This window comes from Candoia aspera, chromosome 1 (genome assembly GCF_035149785.1).
Source record: "Candoia aspera isolate rCanAsp1 chromosome 1, rCanAsp1.hap2, whole genome shotgun sequence".
NCBI lineage: Eukaryota > Metazoa > Chordata > Lepidosauria > Squamata > Boidae > Candoia > Candoia aspera.
Window position 1 is genome coordinate 54,548,924 of NC_086153.1, and position 26,273 is coordinate 54,575,196.

The following is a 26,273-nucleotide window of genomic DNA, read 5'->3' on the forward strand; positions in this document are numbered from 1 at the left end:
CAAGCAAACTGAGGTAATTGTCTTGGTAGGAGAATTAGAAGAAATATGAAAACATGGTAAAGGTACCAAAATGGATCTCACCCACTGATCTAGCTTTATCTACTACAGAGACCCATGGGACTAAAGAAAAATACACAAGCCACAAATAATGTTTATGGAGAGCCAATGCAAAACCCTACTTATATAGCTTGTATTAGGGGAGAAGTCTTTTTCTTTTCTCTTATGCTGCAGTTGCAGCATAAGTTGAAGTCCCCACATCTTAAAGCTGCCAAGGTTGAGAAACACTGTACTAGATCACTGAGGGAGAAACTCCTGTGGCCCCACTCTTCTGGGAGGTGAGGGGAGCTGAAGCTAGAAGGTACTTCTTCTGAGTGACTGTGCTGGTCCTGTGGAATGCTTTGTGTGGAGATGAAACTAGCCCCTTTCTGGCTTTCAGAAGTTGTTAAAAACTGAGCTTTTTCAGAGAGCATTCCAGTGTGCTTCCCTTTTGGGTCATCTTTTACTTTTTACTTTTCTATTTTTGTCATTTTATTGCTATATGTTGGTCATTAATTTTATGATTCTGCTTATTTGTGTTGTTCTATTCATACTATGGATGTTTTAATTTTTTACATATCATGTAAACTGCTGGGAGTTGTGAGATTGTGATAGGATAGAAAGTCAATAAATAAATGAATAAATAAATTTTATTTTTATTATGTTCTAGACAAATTCATTTTGTTTTTGTTATACACCAGGCGATGCTTACCATGGGCAGGTCTTTGAGGATCTGTATGCCATCTCCTGGGCCCATGTGTGCTATATGGTTAAAGTTAGTTGGGTTAGAAATTAATTTATTTCTCATTTCTGGATCTCGCAGCATCTCCCTGCAAAAGAAAATATTCAGGTATTGAATGTTTAAGTGGTTATTTGTAAAAAAAAAAAGAATAAAATATACTATTCATATAAATTATTCTACAGCAGAAATCAAACAGCCAAATATTTGGCTAGATTTTAAAGGAAAAGTACTTTAAATTCTGATATTGATTCTATCTCAGTTGTTAGCCTGATGGAAAAGGTCAGGAAGAACAGAGGTTTGGCTTAAAAGCTTAAAAGCCCATATTCATAAAAAGTCCAAATGGTTACTGGGTCTCAGAGTGCACTACAAGAGGGAGTTGAGACAACATTCAAGAAAAGGTGTAGAAGCGGGCTCAGTGATGATCGGATGCTGCAAAGATGGAGGCAGAGATGAAGGACAGAAGAAAAGAAAAGGATTAGAAGAATATAGCACTACTCTTCACATTTTACTCTCACAATAATTTAAAGAGCTTTAGAGAAAGATGCCAATGTATTGTAGGCCACAAAAGAAAATTCTTAAGAGCGTTTTTAGCATTTTAGAAAACTTGAAGGCATAAAACTGTGGTGCTAATCATAAGTTAGGTTATGTCATGAGTAGGACTAAAAGAAAAGCCTGAACACTAGTGAAAAAATTGGTGACTTGAAAACAAGCAAGTTCAATTATTTCCATGTGTTTTCCCAAAATTATAAACAAACTTTTATCAGCACAGCCTACACAAGAGAAATGCTGAAACATTAATTCCATGTTTCTTGAAAGTATTTTCTTAAAAATCAGAATCCTTCCTGAATATTTTCATACCCTCTGAAATGCTATCTTCCAAAGTGACCCTTTTGCTACCAGAAAACTACACAAAATTTGAACAGTAATTGTTATCATTAGAACACTAGGGAATATTACAGAGAATCAGATAGGAATTGTGCAAAAAGTAGAATATCAAAACTGGACAATATATTTGCATAACTAGCAATGTAAATTTCTTTTGTAAAACTTTATTATCAGTCATATATACAGTATATGCACACATGCACAGACAAATGTACTTATACACAGCAGTTGGAGACATGCATTCCAATTTACAGTAATTCTTTTGCAATGATATTTAAATTAGAATTAATTTAAGTATTGGATTATACATAATATAAATAAAGGATAATATGAAATAGAAAAGACAACTGTTTGAACACATTGCCCAGAAATCCATTTTTAGTAAGTCAAACAAAAAAATACAGTGACAGGAGACAAACAAGTCTTCAGGGCCTACAAGCATGGACAGAAGACAAGTACAGATTGAATACCGACCTCCTCTGCTGCATTCTCTCTTCCTCGGGCACTCGGAATGAGTAGCGCCGTTTATTATTAATATTTCGGACCATTTGCTTTCGACTGTTATCTGATGTCTCAGGAACCACCAGCTCATCACCCTCTAAGAACAACATAAAAAAGCCAGCAAGATCATTTTTTCCCACTCCAGAGGGTTATCTAAATAAAGCTTTTATAAATGATGTACAACTGGTAATATTAAAACAATGGAAAATTATAAATAAATAGTATAATGTTACGACTCTAAGCTTATACTAATTATATGTTATCTGCAAACATTCATTGGAGCCTTGAAAAATAAAAAGAGAATCCTGACTTGCAATGTGATGAAGAAATATAGATGCTCGACTCTCTCAACCTACCATTTTACACTCCAAATAGTTACTCCATTACTTTTACATCTGTAGGTTCAAAGGCATAATTACCTTGTTTTGAGACCCATGGACAAAAACTGGGGGTGGGGATGGGGGGAGGTGGGGATTATCATTGAAATAATGTGTAAGAATAAGGTAAAACTTTCCACTTCTGTGCTCAAATCTACTTCTTTGGAATTCTGTTACGCATGTTTGCATCTAATGTGGAATTAATCTTGCATTCTGAGATTCTTCTAAGAAAAACTTTATGTTTAAAATACATGTGGATGTAAAGAAAAATATTTGGCATATCATACAAAATAAATGGGTTACCTAGAAATCTTTATTTTTAGATATCATGAAATAAAACCAATAGGAAAGTTCTTCTAGGAGATTGTGAGAAAAAAATTTACTCAAGCAGAGTGCTTCAGTAATTTGGTTCCCCTCCAATGGCTTAGGCTACCAGATTCCTTGCTGAAAGTTCTGTGGTCCTGATTGAAATGTTGCCTGTCATTCACTTATTGGGAAGTGGCAAGAAAAACAACAAGCATGAATTTACAATGCTGAAACAATGGTTTAGCTCTGTATCTGCATTTAATTCTTAATCTGAAAATACTTTACAGATAATTACTACTACAAGGAAGAATTTGTGATAATTGCCCCCTTCTGCCAATGGAAGAATTGCCCCCTTCTGCCAATTCTGAGTGGAATTCAGCAGTGCTACAAACAACGACTCAACCCAACCCACTGGATACATTCAACCCACTATATTTATAAAAGTATTTATTTCAAAGATTTGGATCTATAATTTTGGGAAGTATATATCTCTTATATTTGAAGAAGTGGAAACAGAATTTTAAAAAATCTCAGTGCTAACAAAATCAGTACAAATTATAATAGATTTAAAATTCAACTATGCCGAAGTGCTAGAAATATGACACAGCTGAAATGGAGTAACCTGTTTTTAACTTCAAAGACGTAGCCCATTATGGCTAGACAGCACAATTGTTTCTCCTCAATTATATTTAAAACCTTGGGAATTACAGCATTTACCAATTTAACGTTGAAATGCTTCTGAGAAAAGGCCACTTGGATTGCATTCAGTGTATCAACAATTTATTAATGTCTGAATAAAACAATAATTAGCAGCCTTTTTTTTTTTTTACTTACCTGCCATCTTGTTTTTGAAATAGATTAATCTAACTGTTTCTAGTCCTAGGACATTTAGTGACCCTTCTGTGTTCAAAGGACGCACCTAAAAAAATTAAAAAGGTACCTTAAGTAAAAAAGTTATGATGAAACTGAAACAGTATTAATATTTCATAAACTACACATGAAAATCATGGTGGCAAAAATTCAGGAGGACTCTGGTGGGTGGGTTTAAAAACAGTGGGTTTTTAAACATTACAATTGTTAATTGATAAGGCAGTTGCAATCTGTCTCTCATGTAACCTGCATCCGCACAACCAACTTGTCTTCTCCCCCTTTTCTCACCCCGCCTCATCCCAATTTAAATCCTTTATCAGTCTAGCCATCCTATGCATCTGATGAAGTGATCTGCAACTCACAAAGGATTATGCCCTTCAATAAAATGTGTTAGGCAAAGAAGTTCCTACCAGACTCATTCTGAAGAAACACTAAGAATGTATTTGAATAGAAATGTATGCATTGCATTGTTTAGAGCAGTGTTTCTCAACTTTGGCAGCTTGAAGATGTGTGGATTTGAAGATGCTGGCTGGGCAGTTCTGGGAGTTGAAGTCCATGTATCTTCAAGCTGCCAAGGTTGAGAAACACTGGTTCAGAGTGACTTTTCTCTATGAATTCAATGTGCTTTCACAGGAAACTCCCTTCTTTTTATCCCAACAAAAACAGCATTCTGAAGTAGGCTCAGTGAGTGGCTGGCTCAGATCTAATTAGTTTTCGTGGTGGACCTGAAGGTGGGTGTCCCTATTCCTAGTCCAACAGAATGATATTTTAATCCAGGTGGGACTCAGTTTATATTTCAGTTTATATTATGAATAACTTATCCAAACTGTTTTAATTCCCTGTATAATTCACTAGTTACCTTCTTGAGGGGGATAGTCTGAATCCACTCCATTGAATTCACATCAAATATATCAACTGCATTTTCACTATAAACTGAGAGGTATGGTGCATTGTAACCTAGGAAGAAATTCAGATATATGTCTGGATAATGCATTACGGACATACATTGGATTGGGTTGAAAACTGGAAGGTAAGGTAGTCACTTTTCAGCATATACTTCTTGTAGTTACTTTAAAAGTACATTTTCTACGGTTGAAAATAAGACTAATTTTTATTGGTATTTACCTATCCTTGTAATATTTATTGAAAATAAGCTAATGAGAGGCCTTTTCTTTTCTTTTAATGGCCAATTATCCTGCCTCTCACTACGTTCACATCATATGATTAGCCACATTAAATGTTAAAATCAAGCTTTTGGAAAAAGAATAGTTACTTGTAATAAACCATTCACTGTAGCTGGGAAATAAAACAATATTTAATATTCATAATATATTTGCTAGTCCAATATTCCCTCAGTGTTCAAGATATTGAAGTTATATATAGCCTATAATCATTCAGAAATGAGCAGTTAATAGAATAAATCTAATTCTTCTGATATATTATAGTATATAAACTATTACTATGTAATAGTAATAGAATGTATGTGTGTGCACACGCATGCACATACACACACATACCAAAGGGTGTTTTTATTTCTGAGTTTATGAATATTCTTTGCTGAAGTAAACTGAGGAAATACAATATTATTTGATACTGCACATGTTAAGACTCCTAGCATCTTCCGAAGAGCAGATCATATCTACCACCAGTGGCAATTTACTAAGTATGCTATTTTTTCACTAACCATTTACTGAGAGCTTCAATCATGGTAATATCAATATTACATCAATAGGACTTTCCTTGCATTAGTTCTAGAAGCAGTACATAATAGTTTGCTATGATGCATGGCAAACCATGCTGCTTTTCTTCCAAACCAAACCAGACCCAAAGACTTATTTCAAAACATATGATTCGTCCTTGGAAGGAAAGTCATAATGGTTTGCCAAAGTATAATCAATGCTAAAAAGTAAATAAAGAGGAATACATAATAGGTAAGAAGGAAAAAGGGAACCAAGATATAAAATCAGAATATGCAAGCCAATTGGATTATCATAGCACTCAAGTAAATAGATAAAAAGTTAATTTTTATGTTTCAGCATCACATCTCCTATGACTTGTTGATATTTACTGATTGATAAACTAAGAATTATACAACATTATCGAAATCTTGTGGCCTTCCTTCAAGCCATGAGGAAAAACAATGCTATACTTAATTAACATAACTGCAGGAACTTACAGGAAGAAGAAGGAGTTGCAGGCCACATTAGTTCTTGTTGTCTAGATCTTCGACCTTGACAGTCTACATAAATCCCTACGCTGCTAAAACACAGCAGGTATTCTTTATTTGAGATTTCAACCGCACAGATGGCATCAGTTGGCTGCTGTGTAATGAATGACAGTGTGTGATCATCTGGATGAAGCAAACTATGTGGATTTCCTTCTCCATACAAAGGGTATTTTAAGAACCCTGACTGGTAGCCAACACAGAGCCGTTCACTAAAGATAGCCATCCACTGGACATTCCCAGCCACTTGGATTTCTTTTATCTTTTTGTGACGTGTTTTGCTGTGATTTAACTCATAGCAGAGGACCTGTCTTTTCATTGCTACACACAGGCAAGTAAGAGCTCCATGGCGCGCTTGTCCAGCAACTATTGACTGGCAACCTTTAGTTTCTGCCAGTTTATAAAAATCAATCTCTCGACCATCCAGGGCTGCCATAGGGAATAGTCGTACATGACGGTTTCGTCCTGAAATCACTGCAATAAGTTGTTCATTTGGGATGAGCTCAATCTGATGGATTTTCTTATTGTCACCAACACGAATTATCTCTGCAAAAATAAAAACTCAAGTGAGTATATCCCTGACCATAAATAATTTGAAGGAAGCAGAGATAGCAAGAAATTATCTTGAAATATAAAGAGTGTGCTCAAGTCTACAGTACTCATCTTGCTTGGTTCTGGATCTCCTTGATTTTGCTGGAATAACAAGTACAAACTTCCTTTTCTAAGTATTACTTTTTCCACTAATAATTTCTGCTAACAATCATTCTGTCCCATTTCATTCTCAAAATGCCATTTCCTTTCTTCTATCAGGGTAAGCTCCTCTGAATAGGAGCTGTGCCATTTCTATGCAGTGACATCCAAAACAAACAGCAATGATGCCAAAATGATCACATGTACATGGTAACAACTCATCATATAAATGCCATGACTGTTTACTTGTAAGTCATGGCAGTTACGTGATGTATGTTTTGTTTTCTACTGTCAGCCCTTCAACATAGGCCAGATCAAGAAACATGTATGACAAGGATTCCAGGAATGCTCTTTATTGTAGTAAGGTAGAATAGCAGAATTTTGAAAGCCAGTCTAAGTTTGTCCCATCTTATATTGAACAAAATCAAGACAGTTTTTTTTCCCACACTTCACTTTTTCGTAGGACTGTGTAATTTCTTTTGCAAGTCTGCCCCAAAAGTAAGTTTGCACCTTCCTTTCCTGAAGTCAGTTCTACATTCCTTTACATTGCCTCCCTCTCCCTCCTCATGGATGCTGTATTTCTATGTTCTGCATAGTACCTATTAAAATTATGTCATCTCTCCACTGCCAAGCAAAACCATAGTGTTTGCCTGTTGTGACAGTTTTATTGTAGAATTGGATTGGGTTTTGCTTGGTTTTATCAATGCATTTTAAATATTTTATTTCTAATTGTGTTTAATTAATTCATCTAACCAATTCATAGTAAGCACCATTCCATTCCTCATTAAAAAAAAGTTATGAATTTAGTCAGCAACAAGAACAATAATCTCTGTCAGCTGCTCAGAGTGATATGCTTGAGTTGGTGGCCATATAAATTGAATGAATAAATAAATAACATTTAACTATTAGGCCTCACTGAATGGAATAAAATGAACATCTTATTTGAATTCTAACATTTATAATATAAACCTAATATTCTTACCATCCTTCGTAACATGAACAACAAATAAGCCTTCTTCATTGCCCAGGGCTATTCGTTCATGATCTGAGACAGTTAAAAGAAAAAAGAAAAAATAATTTTCTAATCGATTAAAAAATAATTAGACACACATTCTATAAGGAGAAAACAAGTATCAAATATCAGAAAGATAGTTCAAACCAGTTTAATATTAGAAAGTATAATTATACCATTAGTTGTATCACTGCGTTTAAATGAAAATGAAAAAATAATCTCTCAGGATTTCTGTAATAACTAAATATTATGCATATTGTTAAAAATTCAAAGCATTTAGGTAAAAATGGCTAACAGAAAATTAATACATAGTTTTAACTAGTGTGTGCGTTTACAAATCAAAGAAAAATAGAATTTCCAAAAATTTTAGAATCCATTTGACTCATAAATTATTTTCCATTTTCCTTTCCATTTTTTGACCATGTTAAACAGTTTTATAATTCACAATACCTCTCATCATTTTTATCCTTATTCCACTAGATAAACTACCAGTTTTCCATTAGATGATATGTCATCTTGGCAATTTAGTCTATATGGACTGGTAACCTGGTGCCTCCCCAGTATTTTAAGCTCCCGTGCTTCTTTATTATTGGACATGTTGCTTAGGACTGATGGGAATTGAAATCTAAAGCACCAGGTTGCCCATTTACCTGGAAGGAAGCCTAAATGCGATTTAATTCTGAGAAATATGCATAGATTGGTTTATTAGTCTCTACTTTATATATTTTTTCTTTTTTACAAAATATTTAATAGGAAGGCTTGTACTATTATATTGTCATACCTATCTGGCAAAAACACAAGATTCTTTCCCCAAATACCTGTAAGTGGGTGGGGGATCATTTTACATTTGCTGAGCAGAGAGGCCCCTGAAGATTATCAGGTGCTTTGGAGGGGATGCTGCTTATTTTTGAAAGTCCTAAAAAAAGCTTCTCTCTCTCTTCTTTCCTCACTAGTCAGTTACCTCTTCCATGCCCGTCTTATCTGTACAGTTATATTTTCCCTTCCTAATGCAGTTACTGCTTTTCCTCAGTTCATCTCCATTCCTTTTCTTTTTTCTTCAGTACATGCAGGAAGGAGGGAGGGCAATGCATGTGTGTGTAGAGAAAGCATGGCTTATAGATGTAGGTGGGAAATCACATTTAGAAATGAGGTATTTTATTTTCCAGGCAATCAATTTTAATTATTAGTTATTAATTCAATTAATATAGATTTATTTTTTTGTCCTTGGCCTGTCCTTTTTCAGGGCAAGACTTGTGGAAGGTCTATGTATATGCATGTGTGTGGCAGTGTTGAGTGTGTGTCACATTTGCTGGGGAGGAGGGACAGGTTTCACTGGATTTAGTAACTCTAGATTGACTTTATTTTTGTGTTTATAATGTTCTTCCATCTTATCTTAAATTTAGAGCCAAATTCCTTTCAGGCAAATGTGGTACATTGTTTCAAACCAAATACTTCTAGCAGAGGATCACTAATGATAATGTCCACCCAGGACTGCTCACATCTCCAGTAATTGTCATCCTGCTTGAAATGCATTGGATATCTGATTGATATTTCTGAAAGCACCTGTCAGTGGAGAATGGGTGAATTTCTTTCACTCTGTCTGCAAGCCTTATGACATCTCTAACCTATTAAGCATAATTTTAAGATCAGTGTTTGCAGGACTGAAAAATAATTGCCCCAAATCATCACCTCTCCTTTACTTAGATGATGCTTTCCATAAGTATAGGAATACTATTGGATATCAACCAATTTTCTTTGCTTGTGGTACCTGTACAGTTGCTTTTGAGTATATGTTTTGAGTACTTTTAGTACATGTAATGTTCAGGTTGTTTTCCAATTCTACTTTAAATCTAATTTAACCAAGACAAACTATGATTAGTCCTAACTATGATTAGGTAAACCTACCAACTTTAAAGCATGATTTATAATACTAACTTATTTTCCTAAACAATAGTTTCACAACAGAAACAATGACAAAGATATGCATACTATTCAGGTTTTAACTGAACTAAAGTAATATTATTGTGTTATTTCTTGCATTAATGATTCTGCATGTGTTTAAATTCCAGAGGAACTTAACATCCCAGTATGAATTAAAACTTCATAATCAAAAAAAGAAATCTGTTCATGTGATGAATCAAGTAATATTAGGACACAATCATCTATTACAACAGGCTTTAAAAATACATACCTATAATTGTTGCTGCTTGGCTGGTTTTAATAAGGGGCAAGGTACTATCATATGCTTCTTTGGGAGCATAGACTGAGCGATCTTTGAGCTTGTTCTTCTTTAAAATCCTATGTAATTCATTTAGGACTCCTACCCACTTACTCTTTTCATTCTCACTGTCAGTCAGGATCAGGACTGAACACTTATTACTTGATGCTAATAGCTGGGAAGCTGTAACCTGGAAATGTTACAGATACATGTAACTCAAAAATCATATTTTTTGATAAACAACAACATATGTTTAAGATACCCTTAATGTAACTATTCAATATACTCCCACTTGTAGTTAATAAATGGAGAAATCAACATCAAATATAAATTACAAAAGATTATTGAAAGCTAGAGGGGAATTAAAAATGCATGGTGAAAGACCCCAATTCAAATCATCATTTACCCAGTTATGAAGCTATGACTACCAGTCTTTGTAAGGGCAGAGTAAAACTATGGATAAAATCTTTTTAAAAAAATGTAAGTGTTAGTTTGTATATAGCATTTTTCAAAACACTGCAGGCTAATTAAAAGATCACACCATCCCTGGAGAATTAAAATCAGTCTTTGTTGACATTCCTATACTTAACCATGGAAAGCTGGAATAAAAATATGAAATTTCAAGGGAATCCACAAAAACTACACTGATTAACAGAGAAGCTTTCCAGCAATTTAAAACATGAATATAAAAATAACTATCTACTTTCTACTCTGTTGCAACTGTAATCAGTATGACTTACCCTAAAGATACAGGGAATATCTTTTCGGTTTGCATGGATGACATCAGAAGCCAAGACAGAACACACCGAGAATTCTTCATCCCTTTTATAAAGACATTTTTTTTTTTTTACCCACCAGTGAGAGATTATTACATATGAACAGTAACTATTCACACTCTAGGGCAGGGTTTCTTAACCTTTCCATGCCATGGACCACTTTGAGAGTCAGGGAAAATCTATGAACTCTTTCTCAGAAAAATGTATTTAAATTATAAAATAAAATAAAATACAGTACATAGATGCAGATTGTTTACAAAGGAAACCAATTATGCTCAAATACAGTTATCAAAATATTAAAAACAAAAAATATATAATATAGATATGTGCTTCTTTATTAATCCATTAAATCAATAAAAAGATGAGCTAAATTTCAGTTAGAGATTAGTGAAAATGAAGTTGTTCTCATCCAAATTCCCAGACTACCTGAAATCAATCCACAGACCCCCAAGCTGTCCACGGACCTCAGGTTAAGACCTCCTACTCTAGAGGAAAGCCACATCAGCACAACATAGAGCTGTAATGATATTTTATATTTAGCTCATCATAAACATATATTACATCCAGCTCAATATCTGTACCAAATTATTTCTTCATATAAATGTTTGCTGTCCATTTGCCAAACTCTTTTTCTGTTGGTATAAGGGGGTAAAATATAAGAGTGAAAGAAAGACAATAAATCAAGTAATAGCCCCGCTCCAAACATCACAACAGAAAACTGATAAACTTTTATACACCACATTTAAAAGGAAGTTTTAGTTGAATAAAATAGTATTGGCATATTTATCGCCACATCACTGAAGGCCATACAATCAGTTAAAAGTCTATTATCTTGAAGATACTTGAGCTCTTACTCTGAAATTTTATTTGCAACAACATCATATAGTGGTGCTTAAAAGTTTTTAAAGTCTTCTGAATTTTATTTATTTGGTCATCTATTTATTCATTATATTTATATAGCCACCCATCTCACAGAAAACTGACTCTAGGCAGCGCACACTAAAAAACAATCATAAAATCAAAATATTAAAACAAGTACAATTAAAAACATCAATAATATTATTAACAGCAAGACAGTAGAGAACATTGATGTTAAAAGCAATGCAGCCATCTCATTAGATCACCGTTTCTGTGAGATCCCCAAGCCTGCTGACACAATCATGTTTTGAGGGTCTTCTGGAATGATATCAAGGATGGGGCCAATCTCACCTCGGGGGGAATGATGTTCCACAGGGCCGGTGCCATGGCAGAAAAGGCCCTTCTCCTGGGTCCCGCCAGATGAAACTCTTTCGCAGACGGGACCCACAGCATACCTCTTCTGCCGGACCTAATGGGACGGGCAGATGTAATTGGGTGAAGGCGGTCCCTCAAATAACCTGGCCCCATGCCATGAAGGGCTTTAAAGGTCAAAACCTTTAACCCTGAATTGGACCTGGAAACAAACTGGCAACCAGTGCATCTCATGGAGCAGAGGTGTAACATGTACCGTTCTAGGAGCACACATAACTGCCCATACTGCTGCATCTTGCACAAGCTGAAGCTTCCATGTAGAGCGCATTACAGTAGTCCACCCAGGAAGTGACCAGGGCATAAGTGACTGTGAGCAGAGCCCCCCAATCCAGGAATGGGCACAACTGGTGCAGAACACAAAGCTGTGCAAAAGTCCTCTTTGCCACGACTGCCACCTGCTCATTGAGCAGGAGTTGTGAGTCTAGGAGGACCCCCAGGATGTGCACCAAGTCTCTTTGGGGCAGTGCAACCCCATCCAGTATCAAAGATGGTATAGTCCCTGAATCAGAGGGCCCCAAAACCCAGAGCACTCAGTTCTGCCAAGGTTCAGCTGAAGCCTGTTGTTCCTCATTCAGGGCTCCACAGCCTCCAGGCACCGGGATAGGACATCAACAGCATTGCTTAATTCACCAGGAGCAAAGAGGTATAATTGGGTATCATCAGTGTACTGATGATACCTCACTGCATGGCAATGGATGATCTCATCCAGTGGCTTAATGTCAATGTTGAATAGGAGGGGAGAGAGCACCGAAACCTGGGGAATGCCACGAAGTACGGGATGAGGGTGGGATCTCTCCCCTCCAGTCATGGCCAACTGGAATCAGCCTGGAGAAAGGAAGAGAACCAGCACAAAAGAGTGCCACCCACCATCCCCAATCCTGGGAGCCAATCCAGAAGGATACCATGGTTGATGGTAGTGAAGGCCACTGAGAGATCAAGCAGAGCAAGGATGGATGCACAACCTCCATCCTGCTCCCATCAAAGATCATCAAAAAGCGCAACCAGTGCCATTTCTGTCCCATACCCAGGTCGGAATCCTGACTGAAAAGGGTCCAGATAATCTGCTTCATCCAGAGTCCTCTGAAGTTGCTGCGTGATCACCTTCTCAATCACTTTCCCCTAATAGGAGAGGTCAGATACTGGATACTGGTAGGCTAGAGTCTCCTTAAGGGACAGAGGAACAACCCCCTCACTCAGAGAAGAATTCACCACCTAGAACCCACCCACCCCACACCTCCCTGGCAGCTTTAGTTAATCAGGAGGGGCACGGATCTAAAGAGCAGGTGACTAAGCGCACAATAATAAGGACCCTGTCCACTTCCTCAGGTCCAACAGGTTCAAACCGTTCCCAGATAACAGGGCAAGACTCCACTCTGGGCATCTCCCTAAAAGGTAAAGGTTTCCCTTGACGTAAAGTCCAGTCGAATCCGACTCTAGGGGGCGGTGCTCATCTCCGTTTCTAAGCCTTGGAGCCGGCGTTGTCATAGACACTTCCGGGTCATGTGGCCAGCATGACGACTCGGAACGCCGTTACCTTCCCGCCGAAGCGGTACCTATTGATCTACTCACATTTGCATGTTTTCGAACTGCTAGGTGAGCAGGAGCTGGGATTAACAACGGGAGCTCACCCCGCCGCGCGGTTTCGAACCGCCGACCTTCCGATCGACAGCTCAGCGGTTTAACCCGCAGCGCCACCGCGTCCCTTAGGGGCATCTCCCTAGGACCTGCAAAAAAGCCAGCATCCAACAGAATGAATCTGAGTGACTTTGTCTGGCAGGTAGTGTGCAAATTCTTATGCACAGCCCTGTAGGGGGATCTCCAAGCCCCCTCTACTGAAGAGGGCATGTGTCACCTGAAACAAGGCTGAGGGATGGCTATCTGCAGATGCAATAAGGGTGAAGTATTGTTGCTTTGCTGCCCTTATCGCCACAAGGAAGGCCTTATTAGTGGCTCTAACACGTGTTTGGTCGAGTTCATCCCTCGCTGAGCACCAGTGATGCTCTAGAGGTCTCTTCTCTCATTTCATCTCCTTCAGTTCTTCCTTGAACCATGGAGAGTGACAGGATCTATGAGAGGGGAGAGGTTGGATAGGCGCATTATGATCCAAGGTCTCAGCAGCCCTCTTAATCTAAGCGGCCACCAAGGCTTCAGATGGGCCGTGAGCAGGCTAACAGGAACAACCCCCAGTTCCCTCTGAAACACATCAGGGTCCATCAGTCGCCAAGGGTGTACCGATCTAATAGCTCTTGCCTTCCTGCAGTGGATAGCGGCACCAAGAAATCCCATGGTGATCAGAGCATGATCTGACCATGACAAGGGGGACACTAAAAGCTCCCCTAATTCCAGATTACATTGCCACTACCCCTACAGGAAAACCAGATCAGACGTGTTACCACTATCCTGTATCAGACCCTGGATGACCTGGGATAGGCCCATGGCTGTCATGGTAGCCATGAATTCATGAGCCGCCTTAGACCCCACTTCTCAAGGAAGGCAGATTGAAGTCACCCAAGACTCCACTGCCAACCCAGAAATGGAGTCAAGCAGCTCAGGCAGGGAGGTTGCTACATATCAGGGAGGCTGGTACAGTAGCAACAAGCCCAGCTGATCCCTAGACCCCAACTGTATGAACAAGATCTCACATCCGGTAACCTGTGGAGCAGTGCCCCTGAATGCCATAAGACATTCTCAGATGACAACTGCCATACCACCACCCCTGCCCTGAGGTCTTGTCTGATGCTACATGCAAAACCCAGCCAGGCACATTTCCAAAAAGGGGACCCCCCCTTCTAGACCCAGCCAGATCTCAGTAATACATGCCAGGTCAGCCCTCTCTTCTGTGATTAAATCACAAATGAGGGAGGCCTTATTACAAGCTGACATGGCATTTAGTAGCAGCAGTGGAAGCCAGGGCCCCTGATGGTCTGCTGACTGGGCACAGGGGTTGAATGCAGAGAGCTGGAACACAGAACTGGTACAAGACACTGAGACCATGTTCCATGGGTGTTTCCTGAGAATGGCCCACTCCCTGTCTCCTGCCATATCTACCCATTCCCGTCACCCCTGTGATGTTCTGACCCACCCTAATACACTGGAGACGTCAACATCGTCCAATCCAACTCTTCCGGTACCCAAGGCTGGGGATCTCCACCTGTCTTCTACGCTATCCATTCTAGGGAGGGGAAACAGAGACCCTGGAGGCACTTCAGTGTTAGTTCTCAGTGCCATCAAGGTATCAATGACTACCTCCCCTAGACTCACAACAACAGAATTTCAACCAGCCCCCTCAGCTGCTCTCACCAGACTGGTCGAGGCTCCTCTCAAACCACACTCACCTCTCATCTAGGGAAGAAGTTCGGTCTCTCAGTGTACTCTTACCAAGAACACTCAGACACCAATCAAACAACCTATCCTGAAGATGGAGGCCTGTGTTAAGTATGAATTTGGCCCCACAGTGGTCAATACAATATCCTTTTAGAGACAGCAAAGAGAAGGGCAGAATGGCCTTTGCAATGGGGGCAGGGGGAATCCACAACAGTCTGGAAAACCAGTCCACTGCTACCAGCTCCTCTGTTTAGCTACTGCTGTCCACAATTGCTGGAATTGATATCGTCTCTCTTTGGGGGCTGAAAAAGTGCTGCGCTGCAATGCTAACAACTTGCAGCACTGGCTGACAAAGCAGCCCATCATCGAAGGAGCTGAAGGCAGAAGGAAGAAGTGATCCCAGCACTGGCTGACAGGGCTACCTGCTGACACAGATGAAAATCCTGATGTCACCAGCATGTGACGGGGCTCCGTTATCACCAGTGCCACCACTGAACAAACCGCCTCATCTCCAGTCTTTGCCACGCAGCCAGAAGCCATCTTGGCTACCACCGCCACGATCATGGGTGCTCCTCGCAAAAAACCCTGGCCAAGAATAGAAATCCACAGTCCCAGAGTGTGTGTGTGTGCGCGGGGGGAATCCAAAAGGGAAACCCACAAAGGGAACATCCCCATGGGGTTTCCTCCATAAGGCTAGCAGCCCGAGAAGGCTCCCACATATGTAGTCCCGGTGGTCCTGTGGGTCTAGGTTGGCATCTGAGTAGGCGTCCAGGTCAGCAGCAAATAGAAGGTCGTCTAACAGAGGGCAAACCAATCCTCCAGCATTCCACAAAAGTGTCCAGGTAGGTAAAAAAACACACATACCTTCAGCCACTCCAAAACAATCACATACCAGCTTAAAACTCCCCATCACACATCAGCTAAAAAAAAAAAAGCCCCAGCTAAATCCAGCTAAAATGAGGACAGCCACACAATGGCTGCTGCTGCACTGTCCACCATCTTAGTTCTAGGGTTCAGAGAATATATTTTCAATTTTTTTGTATAAATATGACCTAAAATGTGGTATGTTCTTGACACAAGTCCTAAAAGTAGATACAGAGAACCCAATTAAACAAATGAGTCAAAGACATTATACTTGTTCATTTATTTATTGAAGAAAATGATCCAAAGCTACATATTTGTGTGTGGCAAAACGATGTGAACCTTTGCCTTCAGTAACTGGTGTGTCACCTTTGGGCAGCAGTAACTGCAACTAAACATTTCTGATAACTGTTGATCAGTCCTGCACATCGGCTTGGAGGAATTTTAGCCCATTCCTCCTTACAGAACAGCTTCAACTCAGGGATGTTGGTGGACTTCCTCTCATGAACTGCCAGCTTCAGATCCTTCTACAACATTTCTATAGGATTCAGGCCAAGACATTGACTTGGCCATTTCAAAACATTAACCATTCTTTGGGCATATGACTTGTATGCTTTGGGTCTTTTTGCTGCATGACTCACTTTGTCTTGAGCTCATGTCACGGACAGATACCCTGACATTTTCCTGTAGAATTTGCAGGTACAATTAAGAATTCAAAAGTTCCATCAATGATGGCAAGCCATCCTGGTCCAGAGGCAGCAAAGTAGGCACAAATCATGATACTGCCACCACGTTTCACAGATTAGATAGGTTCTTATGCTAGAATGCAGTGTTTCCCTTTCCCCAAACATAACACTTTTCATTCAAGCCCAAAAGTTTTATTTTGGTCTCATCTGTCCACAGAATATTCTTCCAATAGCCTTCTGGCTTATCCATGTGGTCTTTTGCAAATTGTGGAGGGGCAGCAATGGTCTTTAAGGAGAATAGTGGCTTTCTCCTTGCAACCCTGCCATGCACACCATTGTTGTTCAGTGTTCTCCTGATGGTGGTCTCCTGACCACTGACATTCAGTAATGCCAGAGAGGCCTTTAGTTCCTTAGATGTTTTCCTTGGTTCTTTGAGACCTCCTGGAGTATTACACACCTTGCTCTTGGTGTGATTTTGGTTGGTTACCATTCCTGGGTGGGTAACAGTGGCGTTGAATTGCCTCCATTTGTACACGATCTGCCTGACAGTGAACTAGTGGAGTCCAAGCTCTTTGGAAATAGTTTTGCAACCTCTTCCAGCCTGGTGAGCATCAACAACTGTTTTTCAGAGGTTCTCAGAAATCTCTTTTGTTCAAGCCATGACACACTTCCATATAGCTGTGTTGTGAAGATCAGACTTTGATAGTGAATACCCAGAATTCTGTTCTTTAAATAAGGCAGGACCTCCCACACTCACACCTGACTATCATACCATTGATTAAAACACCTGACTCTAATTTCCCCTTCAAATGAACTGATAATCCTAATAAATGAACAAGTATAATGTTTTTGATTCATGTGTTTAATTGGGTTCTCTTTATCTTTATTTATTTATATCTTTATTTATATTTATTTAAGCATTCCAAGCTTGTCATGCTGGCCACAGGACCGCGGATGCATCTTTGGACAGCGTTGGCTCTTCGGCAAAGAAACAGAGATGAGCACCGCCCCCTAGAGTTGGACACGACTGTGCAGGGGAACCTTTACCTTCTTTTTATCTGGTTTTAGGACTTGTGTGGAGAACAGATCACGTTTTAGGTCATATTTATGCAGAAATATTGAAAATTCAAAAAAGGTTCACAAACGTTTAAGCACCACTATATCTACATATCTAAGTGCAGTACAGCAAGTATTTAAGAAGAGGGTAAGTCCTACTGGCCAATTGTGAATTGCACTAATAATATACTCATCAGATTGAAAGGGAGACATATTTACCTGAAGCAACCACCGCTATCATTTTAAAACTTCAGCTACTACCTCCATGATTTGCTAAAATATTAAAAGCTTAATAATAATAATAATAATAATAATTCTATGTCATACCACAGCTACTGCTGATGCTCTTCTAACTAGAGCTTATCAAAAAGGGATAGGCTTTAGGAAAATGGTTATTCCTATCAGCAGTGACTCAAAAGAGAAGCATTTGCTGCCTTGGGCATTAAATTAAAAGCATAGCATGCCATTCCTACCTCATATCAAGAACCTGACTAACTACCACACTGGGCTGGGATGCTTTTCCTTCTGCTATATCATAAAGGAAGAGCTTGAAGTCACAGACAACAGCCAGGGCTCTCTGCCAGCCTTTCTTCACTCCAGCTGGTTTAGGGATCTGAAACAAAAGTAATTACATTAATTAAATTAAATGCAGAAAAGGCAAAAAAATTTAATACCTAAGCATAGTATGCAAAACATACTTTCAATATTTAACCAACAAACCATTCACCAACAGGTCAGTTAGATACACATTTATACTGTAAAAATAAGCTTACTTAACTGTCAAGTAGAGCTGTGAAGAAGCTGAGGCCTCTTCTACATGCAAGGCTGCATTGATCTGAGATCAATGCCAGTTCCTAGTTCCCACAAAGCAATGGGTCTTGAATAAATTAACTGCAACTCAACTCCAGTTATAGAAGCAATGCTGCAATTACAATTTTGTAGCATTTCTTCTGGAAGTGTAGGGCAGGTGGTGGGAACTGTTCCCACTGGCAAGAGTTCCTACTTGAGATATCCCATTCTGTTCTGCAACTAAGGCACCTTGGAACTGTGCCACAATTCCTGTCCTCCCCAATCACTCTGAGGGGCACCATCTCCATTAATTATGCAGTGTAGAGTCCCCCCCCCCTCTCTTTCTTTCTTTCTTTCTTTCTTTCTTTCTTTCTTTCTTTCTTTCCTTCCTTCCTTCCTTCCTTCCTTCCTTCCTTCCTTCCTTCCCTCCCTCCCTCACTGAGAAAACATGACAGGAGATTAATTAGAGTGTGTTTGGGGTATCAGCTGGCTATATTTTTTATGCCCTTCCACTAGCTAGGTGGAGGAAGCACTGGCCAGCTGCATAGGACAGTGGAGTACAGCAGGATAGACATCAGCACACTGGTACAAAATTGCAATGCCAGTGATAGTGTGGAGATGCCCTGAAAAGTACCACCTCCATAGAGTTTTCTCCAAAACAGGAGCAGACATCCTAGAGTAACTTTTGTTGTAAAAATGATGAGAATTTCTCATTTCAGAGAGAGCGAGCGTGCGACAGAGGCAGAGACAGAGAAAGAAAAAGAGAGAGAAAGAGAAAGAATGAGTATCAGTAGTAAACGTAAACCAAACAATTCAGTGATAGATTGTAAATTACTACTCTACTGGACAGCAAAAATCCATCAAATTAACACAGGTTTTCTTGTACTTACTCGGACATGCCCTTCATAAGCAGTTCCTATTCCTTTCTGTGGATCAATCCCTAGAGGACCTTTTGTCTGTTCAGGTGGGATGGGACATACTGCCGGTGCTTTATCTGCACAGGTCACATGGCATGAAAATCCACAGACTGGGAGGAAAGACAGTATTTGTAACTGAAACGTGCATCTCTCCTTGTTGATTGTGAAACAATTACTTTACTAATATGAAAATCATTAATAAGTACAAACATCCTTGTCAATTTTTCTTGGCCAAAGGAACTATGGTCTACTGTATGTTATGCAGCAAATTTATGTCACTGCACTGCAAATTTCAATTAACTTGGGGAAGGGAGATTTAGATAATAGATAAACTTGTGGTGGAGCACTGTTTCCCTATGAACACATTCATGTTTACTGCACAGGTATCATCTAGACTCTTAAAACTACAGCTTTATATAAACTAAAATGATCCATTTCACAGAAGTTCCAAGTATATATGTTCTGATGAAGGTTTACACCTCTGCAATATTTAAATTGCTAATTTATAAACTGCAGATTAGGAATTTGGATATGATATTAATAAAAAACTAATACTGTCTAATTAATCTGAGATACTGAATTTTCATTTGAAAAAAATTACTTTTTAACAGAATTAGAAGTGATGTTGCTTCATATGTGTTTTCCACATTACTCTTACCAACTCTACTCACTTGAGCTAAAATGAACATCCATAAGTAAAAGTTCATTATAAAAATGTACTGTCTAGCTTGATAAAATGGATAGTCTACCCTCCCACCTATGGTTGTAGTGCAGCAATATATGAAAAGTCCTAGCAGCCCTAAGCAGGGTGATAAACATTTTGGCCCTAGAACCACGTGCATACTCATACATATAAACATAATCTCCAAGCTTCCTGCCTAATGGTTTGAATACAACTGAGACTGCTACATAGGGAAAGTTAAAGCTTCTTTCTCCTTCCTCACCTAGTTTCTCTCTGCTGTCTTTTCTCTATTGCAGCAGCTGCTCGTTTACTGAAAGGACTTGTTTCAGTCAAGGTTCAGCAACCATAAAACCCTCTCAGTACTGAAGCCAAAGAAACAGATGCTCTGATTTTTCACTGTACAGTACTTTTTAAAAATTTCAGTGCCTGAACCTTTATAGATCACTGGTTGTCCCAGGATCACATACAGGTAGTCCTCGACTTATGACCACAATTGAGACCATAATTTCCATCGTAAGTTGTTGCAGTCATAAGTTGAGTCACCATGTGATCAGACCCAGTTTTATGACCATTTTACTGAGGTCCTTAAGTGAATCACTGTGGCCATTAAGTGAATCATGGGTCATTAAACAAATCACCACCACTGTTAAGAGAATCCAGCTTCCCCAGTGGGTTTTTTTTTTCCTGGAAAACAACAAAAAACATTGCAAAATGTGATTACATGACTGTGGGATGCTGCAACCGGTTGTAAATACAAGCTGACTGCCCAGCACCTGAAATACGATCATGTGACTGGGGGGGGGGGTAGTGCAACATTTTGCAACACTCAGAAGCGCTTTACAGGCTGTAAAGCACCCATTCCGAGGCTGTCATAAAATGAACAGTCATATGTCGAGGACTACCTGTATTGCAATCACTGATCTAAACCAATATTATGACATATTCTGACTATATTGTATTATACTAAGCTAGAGAAAATTGTCCCTGAAATTTTAAAAGGCACAAAACTGTAATACAGTTAAAAAATGGTATTAACATTCAATTACTGTTTACTTGTCATATAATAAATATTTTATAATTCTTAGTAAGAACAAACAGATGCCAGACCTACCTTCACAGGTACAGCCCTGTCTTATTAAGCCAACCATCAATGATGTGCACTGATTGCATTTGGTAGGGGTGTTAAAGGATTTTACTACAAACTGATGGGCCTTAGGCTGTAAAGCAAATAGAAGTACAGATCTGGTGACAAATTCCTTGAGCATTAAAAGAATCATTCTTAAATTGGTGCATATTACATTAATAGTCTAGTTTTGTTTCATTAATAACATTAGAGTTAATTTTTCAGTTTTAAAATTTCCAAGCTATTCCTACATCTTACACTTGTTCAATCACAATTAATTACCATTCAGAGAACAGAATCATTACCTTATACCCTATATTTACATGCTGTATATTTTATAGAAACAGTCTAAAGAATCAAATAAATGTTCAAAATAAGTGGATCACTATCCAAAAAAGGGACAAGAGAAAGAGTATCTTGTGTTTTAAAATTCTGTTTTTTTCATAGTAAAGTACGTTAGTGTCTAATGCACTACCCTCTCACTGGTAGAATATTTATTATAAGACTACGCAGAAACAAATTGGGTTTGCTTCCCTTAGCTTTCAAGACCATTTGATGATCAGTAAACCATTATGCTTCCATGTAATGATGCCCTAATAGAGAATAGGTTACTACATTTCGGTAATGAATTAGAAAATATGTACATATGACCAAAGAAGTACATAATCTCTTTCCTTTCATAACAGTTAGCCTAGCACACAGTGAGTCTTTTCAAAATAGGAAAAGGGAAATAAATGTTGTATGCTGTCTAAGCATATTTGAACACATATAACATAAAGAATTGTTTCTGCCAAAACTGGTTTAATCCTTATTGATACTAACAACAGCATCCTTATTCACAAGTAAGTGGTGGAGGATCAAAAAAGTTGATGTATGAGTTGGCTAAGATTTTAGCATAGGTTCTAATCAGAATATTTGAATCAATACCTTTGGCACAGAGAGTCCTGAACCAATATATGGTGACCTCATGGTTGGTGTATGAACTGGACGCAAAGGATGATCTGAAACCTGAGCACATATATGGTGAACATTAATTTATATTAATATTAACCCCCCCACCCCCCATCATTAAATGCTCTTGATATAAGCAAACTGGTGCAAAAAAGGGCACAAGAACTTGAAGGCAGCATATAAATGAAAAAAAACACATTTATTTGGGTAACATGCTCAGGGACTTCCTCATTTGCAAAATATTTAAATGCTTTTCAGTCTTTACCATAACTAAACTGACTTATCAAGGTAAACACATTTTAAGTAATTGGTTTACTGGAAAAGCTTCAAATACTCATAGATACATAAATATATAATTATTGGTAACAACTATAATTTATTATTCAGGAGTTTGAGTTTTCTAATTTTCTAATGGTGGGGACAAAGATGTCATAAAGCATTCACATAGAGACTCTGAGGATTAATCTTTTGGATGTGCATAATAAAAAAATTTTTTGTTAATCAAACGGTGCTCCCTTGGGGCTGCCAGCAAAGCAAAGCAGCTGTCCATGCAACGGGCATGCAGAGACCCAAGAAAGCTTTTCAGGCAGCCATGCTGACCATTCCACACCATACGGCCACTTTACCTTCCTGAGGAGGGGTGTTTCATTTGTACTAATAGGTTTTGTGAAGAAGCACCTCTTTCAAAAATCTGCACAGTTTTGTTCACTGTCTACCATATATCTAAATTCAATTGAACTAAACATCATTAAGTTGGTGTTTGGCTGATTACCGCTGTACTAATATTGGATTCATACTTCTTATAGAAGTATGTTCTGTAAGTTCAGGCAGGTATTAAGTAAAGGCTTTCATGCGATTGTTCTGTGTGGTAAATACTCTTACGAGTGTAGCCAAGGAGTCTAATAAAATGATTCAGTAGTAGCTAGTGACCTAAATAAAAATATTGTTAAAGGAGCATAAACTTTTCTGAAGCATATTTCACCAAGAATTATAAGGTTGATAACAAATGTACTATCACTGTTATAAACTGCTTAGTCTATCATGATGAAAAATATGTGTAGGTTTTAAGTAATCACCATATAAAAATATTATAGTGTATAATATACATAAAATAAATATGCTTGATTATCTGCTGACAAGCTCATGGTCAGTGTTTAGGTGTCATGATAGAAAGCTGCATTCTTTTACAACTGCTCTTCTGTTTATAACAGGGGATTGTGACAGCATGTGCCCACAAGGCTAATTTATGCAAAATCACAAATCAGAATGATTTTTGATTTATCATTCATATTACACTGGCTATTGCTTTTAATTATTGAATATTGACTTAACTTTAATAATGTCCTGAAGCCTTAAATAGCGGCACTAATCTAAGTTACTTTGACATTTTTATTTAACCTTGCTTACAAATCTTTTTATTGTTTTTTCATTTTTCTTACTTTTTCTTTTAGATTCTGTTCCTTTTTAAATATCTAAACAAACAAACAAACAAACAAGAAACCAGCTATAGGACATGGCTGGTTTACTAATGGGAGATGGCTGTAAATGGACAATGACTTCAGGAACTATAGCATAAAGTAGCTAAGTAGCCTAACATTGCAAACAGTGTCAATTGTAAAACAATAATTTAAAAAGAATAATTTATATTAAAGTAAAAGCATTCATGCGTACAACTGCACTATAAAGACAGGAGAAGTATTCCATATTTGAATACTCTAGTGGGATTTGAACATCAAAACATGCAAGAAAGGAAGAATATGTAATGTGACATGTGAACTGTGAAATTAGGGTTTCCATGAAAAGTCAGTTTAATAACAAAATCCAAGAAATGTTCTGAAGAACAATGCTTCCATCCAAAAAGTAACGAAACAATCCTCCATCAGGAGACAACTACATGGTGCTTCTAGCAGCCTCATGAAATGAATTGTTTTCTTAGAATTGGTGATATATATTCCACCCATCTATGCCATATTGCAAGCTATTTTTGAAACTGTTGTCAGTTTCACAAAAAAGTTTGCTCCGCAGCAAAGATGGTAGCTTATATTTAAAATCTTGGCCTGACAGAGCCTGACCAACAGGCTTCTACAACACAGAAGTTAACAACCAAACCCCAAAAGGTCACCACAAGGAACATTACAAGCTATCTGGTAAGTTCCTTGGCAAAGAACTAATGGAATCAGCGGCTTACTGAAGAAGAACAAAAGAAACAATGCTTCATTCTAGATGCAACTGATATCTGAAAGAAAGTAACAGCAGCAGCAATGAACTGTACCAATGGGTATATTATTTTCTCCCTGTATTTGGTTTCTATATGAGCAATTTTACACATTAACATAACTACATGTTAGAATATGTGTGTGTGTGTGTGCGCGCGCCATCTTGCTCCTGTTCTCCAAGGGATAATTTATACGGGCCTTTATATATTTATTAAATTTTTGTCTGCCAAAAATACAGCATGTTTGTGTGCTGACTGATTTGAAAAACTTGTAAAATCATTGGAATAATATCCTCTTAATAGGTATGCTAAGTACAGACAGTGAGACTTTATGCCTAATTGGCTCATTGGGGGAACAGGATGTCATGTGAACAACTAAACCCAGTTAAATGTCCAAACCAATTCATCCTGAGGGTAACTTCCTTGGTCAACTAATTTTCTACATGTTATCTGAACTACTTACCTGAATACCCTTTCTGACTTCCATGATCATTATGAAATCCTAGAGAAGCTACAGAAAATTAACCCTCTCTGCGCATTCTATCATCATTTTAGTTTTAACTCCTTCTCTAGCTATGTGAAGGAGTGTGAAAAACAGGCAGAAACAGGTGGGAGTGGGTAAGTTCTCCCAGATCTCTCCATGATGGTCACAGGTTTTTCTCCACACTCTAATAATAAAAAAAGAATCATAAAGTGAAACAATGGCCTTCAAGCCTTCTTTGTGCTAAGGGAATGACTGACCAAAATATCCTAACTCATGTGCTAAAAGTGATATGGACTCTCTCCTGAGATTCTGGAAAGCGCTTAAGACCTGGTTCTGGTTCTGGTCCCAGGCCTGAGGCTAATGTGTTTGTAGGGGCCCTGTTGTGGTTTCTTGTTATTGTTTTTTTTAGTCCAGGAGTGAATGAGTTGTTTTATGTTTTTAACTGTTTTTATTGGTTTTTTGGGGGGGTTGGATTTTGTAAGCCACCCAGAATCTGCTGGAGTGGGTGGCCATAACAAATCAATATTAATATTAATATTAATAATAATAATAATAATATCATCATCATCATCATCATCCATTGGGGTGAGTTAATTCACCAAGGAAAGGATGTCACAGTCAACATGTTATGAGTATATAACCTTTATGTGTTGATACAAATATAATTCCCACTTAATTCAACTGAGCTTACTCCATATTACATTTGCACAGGATTGCAGTCAAATTCATTCTGAATCTTTTTGAAACTGAGGTATGGGATGGACAATTCTTAAACAAATGTTCTAACAGAAAGTACCTCAATTGGTTCAATGTCACTAGCTGTGGAAGGGGACCTAGATCTTGAATGAAGATGATACTTGATATCTTCATCCCGCGAAGGCGTATTAGATAAGGTAAAATTTTCAACAGAATCAATCTAGAGAAACAACCAAGGGATAGAAACAAGCAAAAGAAAAGAAACGGAAAATGAAAGGAAAGGAAAAAGGGGGAAGAATATTAAGAAGCCACATTTGATAAGCACCAGTTCTCAAAAACATAGAAATGCAAATAACATAAATGTGGAGTCTCCTTTGAATAAAGTTTGGCTCCTGTCTCCGGATGACTGCTGGGAACAATACAGAAATGGTTTGCCATTCCCTTTTTCCAAGATTTTTTTCCCATTTTGCAATCTAGTCTACAGGCATGAGATTTCCTATCATCCAAATATTAGGTTGAGTAGATGCTGCCACTTGCTGTGACATGGAAATGCAGATGAATT

The 26,273-nt window shown here is 38.2% G+C and overlaps 1 protein-coding gene across 4 annotated transcripts in view; it reads right to left on the reverse strand.

The window, feature by feature from the left end:
• The window catches only part of CDC42BPA (CDC42 binding protein kinase alpha), a 235,779-nt gene that overhangs the window by 14,615 nt on the left and 194,891 nt on the right, over positions 1-26,273 (reverse strand). For 2 of the 4 annotated variants that reach the window (XM_063304306.1, XM_063304323.1), the window contains 13 exons: positions 25,812-25,931; positions 22,293-22,373; positions 21,354-21,459; positions 19,534-19,670; positions 18,328-18,467; positions 10,602-10,683; positions 9,835-10,051; positions 7,614-7,676; positions 5,894-6,487; positions 4,577-4,674; positions 3,682-3,766; positions 2,138-2,261; positions 749-866 (listed from right to left, as the gene is read on the reverse strand). In XM_063304306.1, the coding sequence (XP_063160376.1) occupies positions 749-866; positions 2,138-2,261; positions 3,682-3,766; positions 4,577-4,674; positions 5,894-6,487; positions 7,614-7,676; positions 9,835-10,051; positions 10,602-10,683; positions 18,328-18,467; positions 19,534-19,670; positions 21,354-21,459; positions 22,293-22,373; positions 25,812-25,931 (1,965 nt within the window). The remainder of the gene's footprint in view (positions 1-748; positions 867-2,137; positions 2,262-3,681; positions 3,767-4,576; positions 4,675-5,893; positions 6,488-7,613; positions 7,677-9,834; positions 10,052-10,601; positions 10,684-18,327; positions 18,468-19,533; positions 19,671-21,353; positions 21,460-22,292; positions 22,374-25,811; positions 25,932-26,273) is intronic. The other 2 variants (XM_063304317.1, XM_063304311.1) reach the window with 1 other exon arrangement.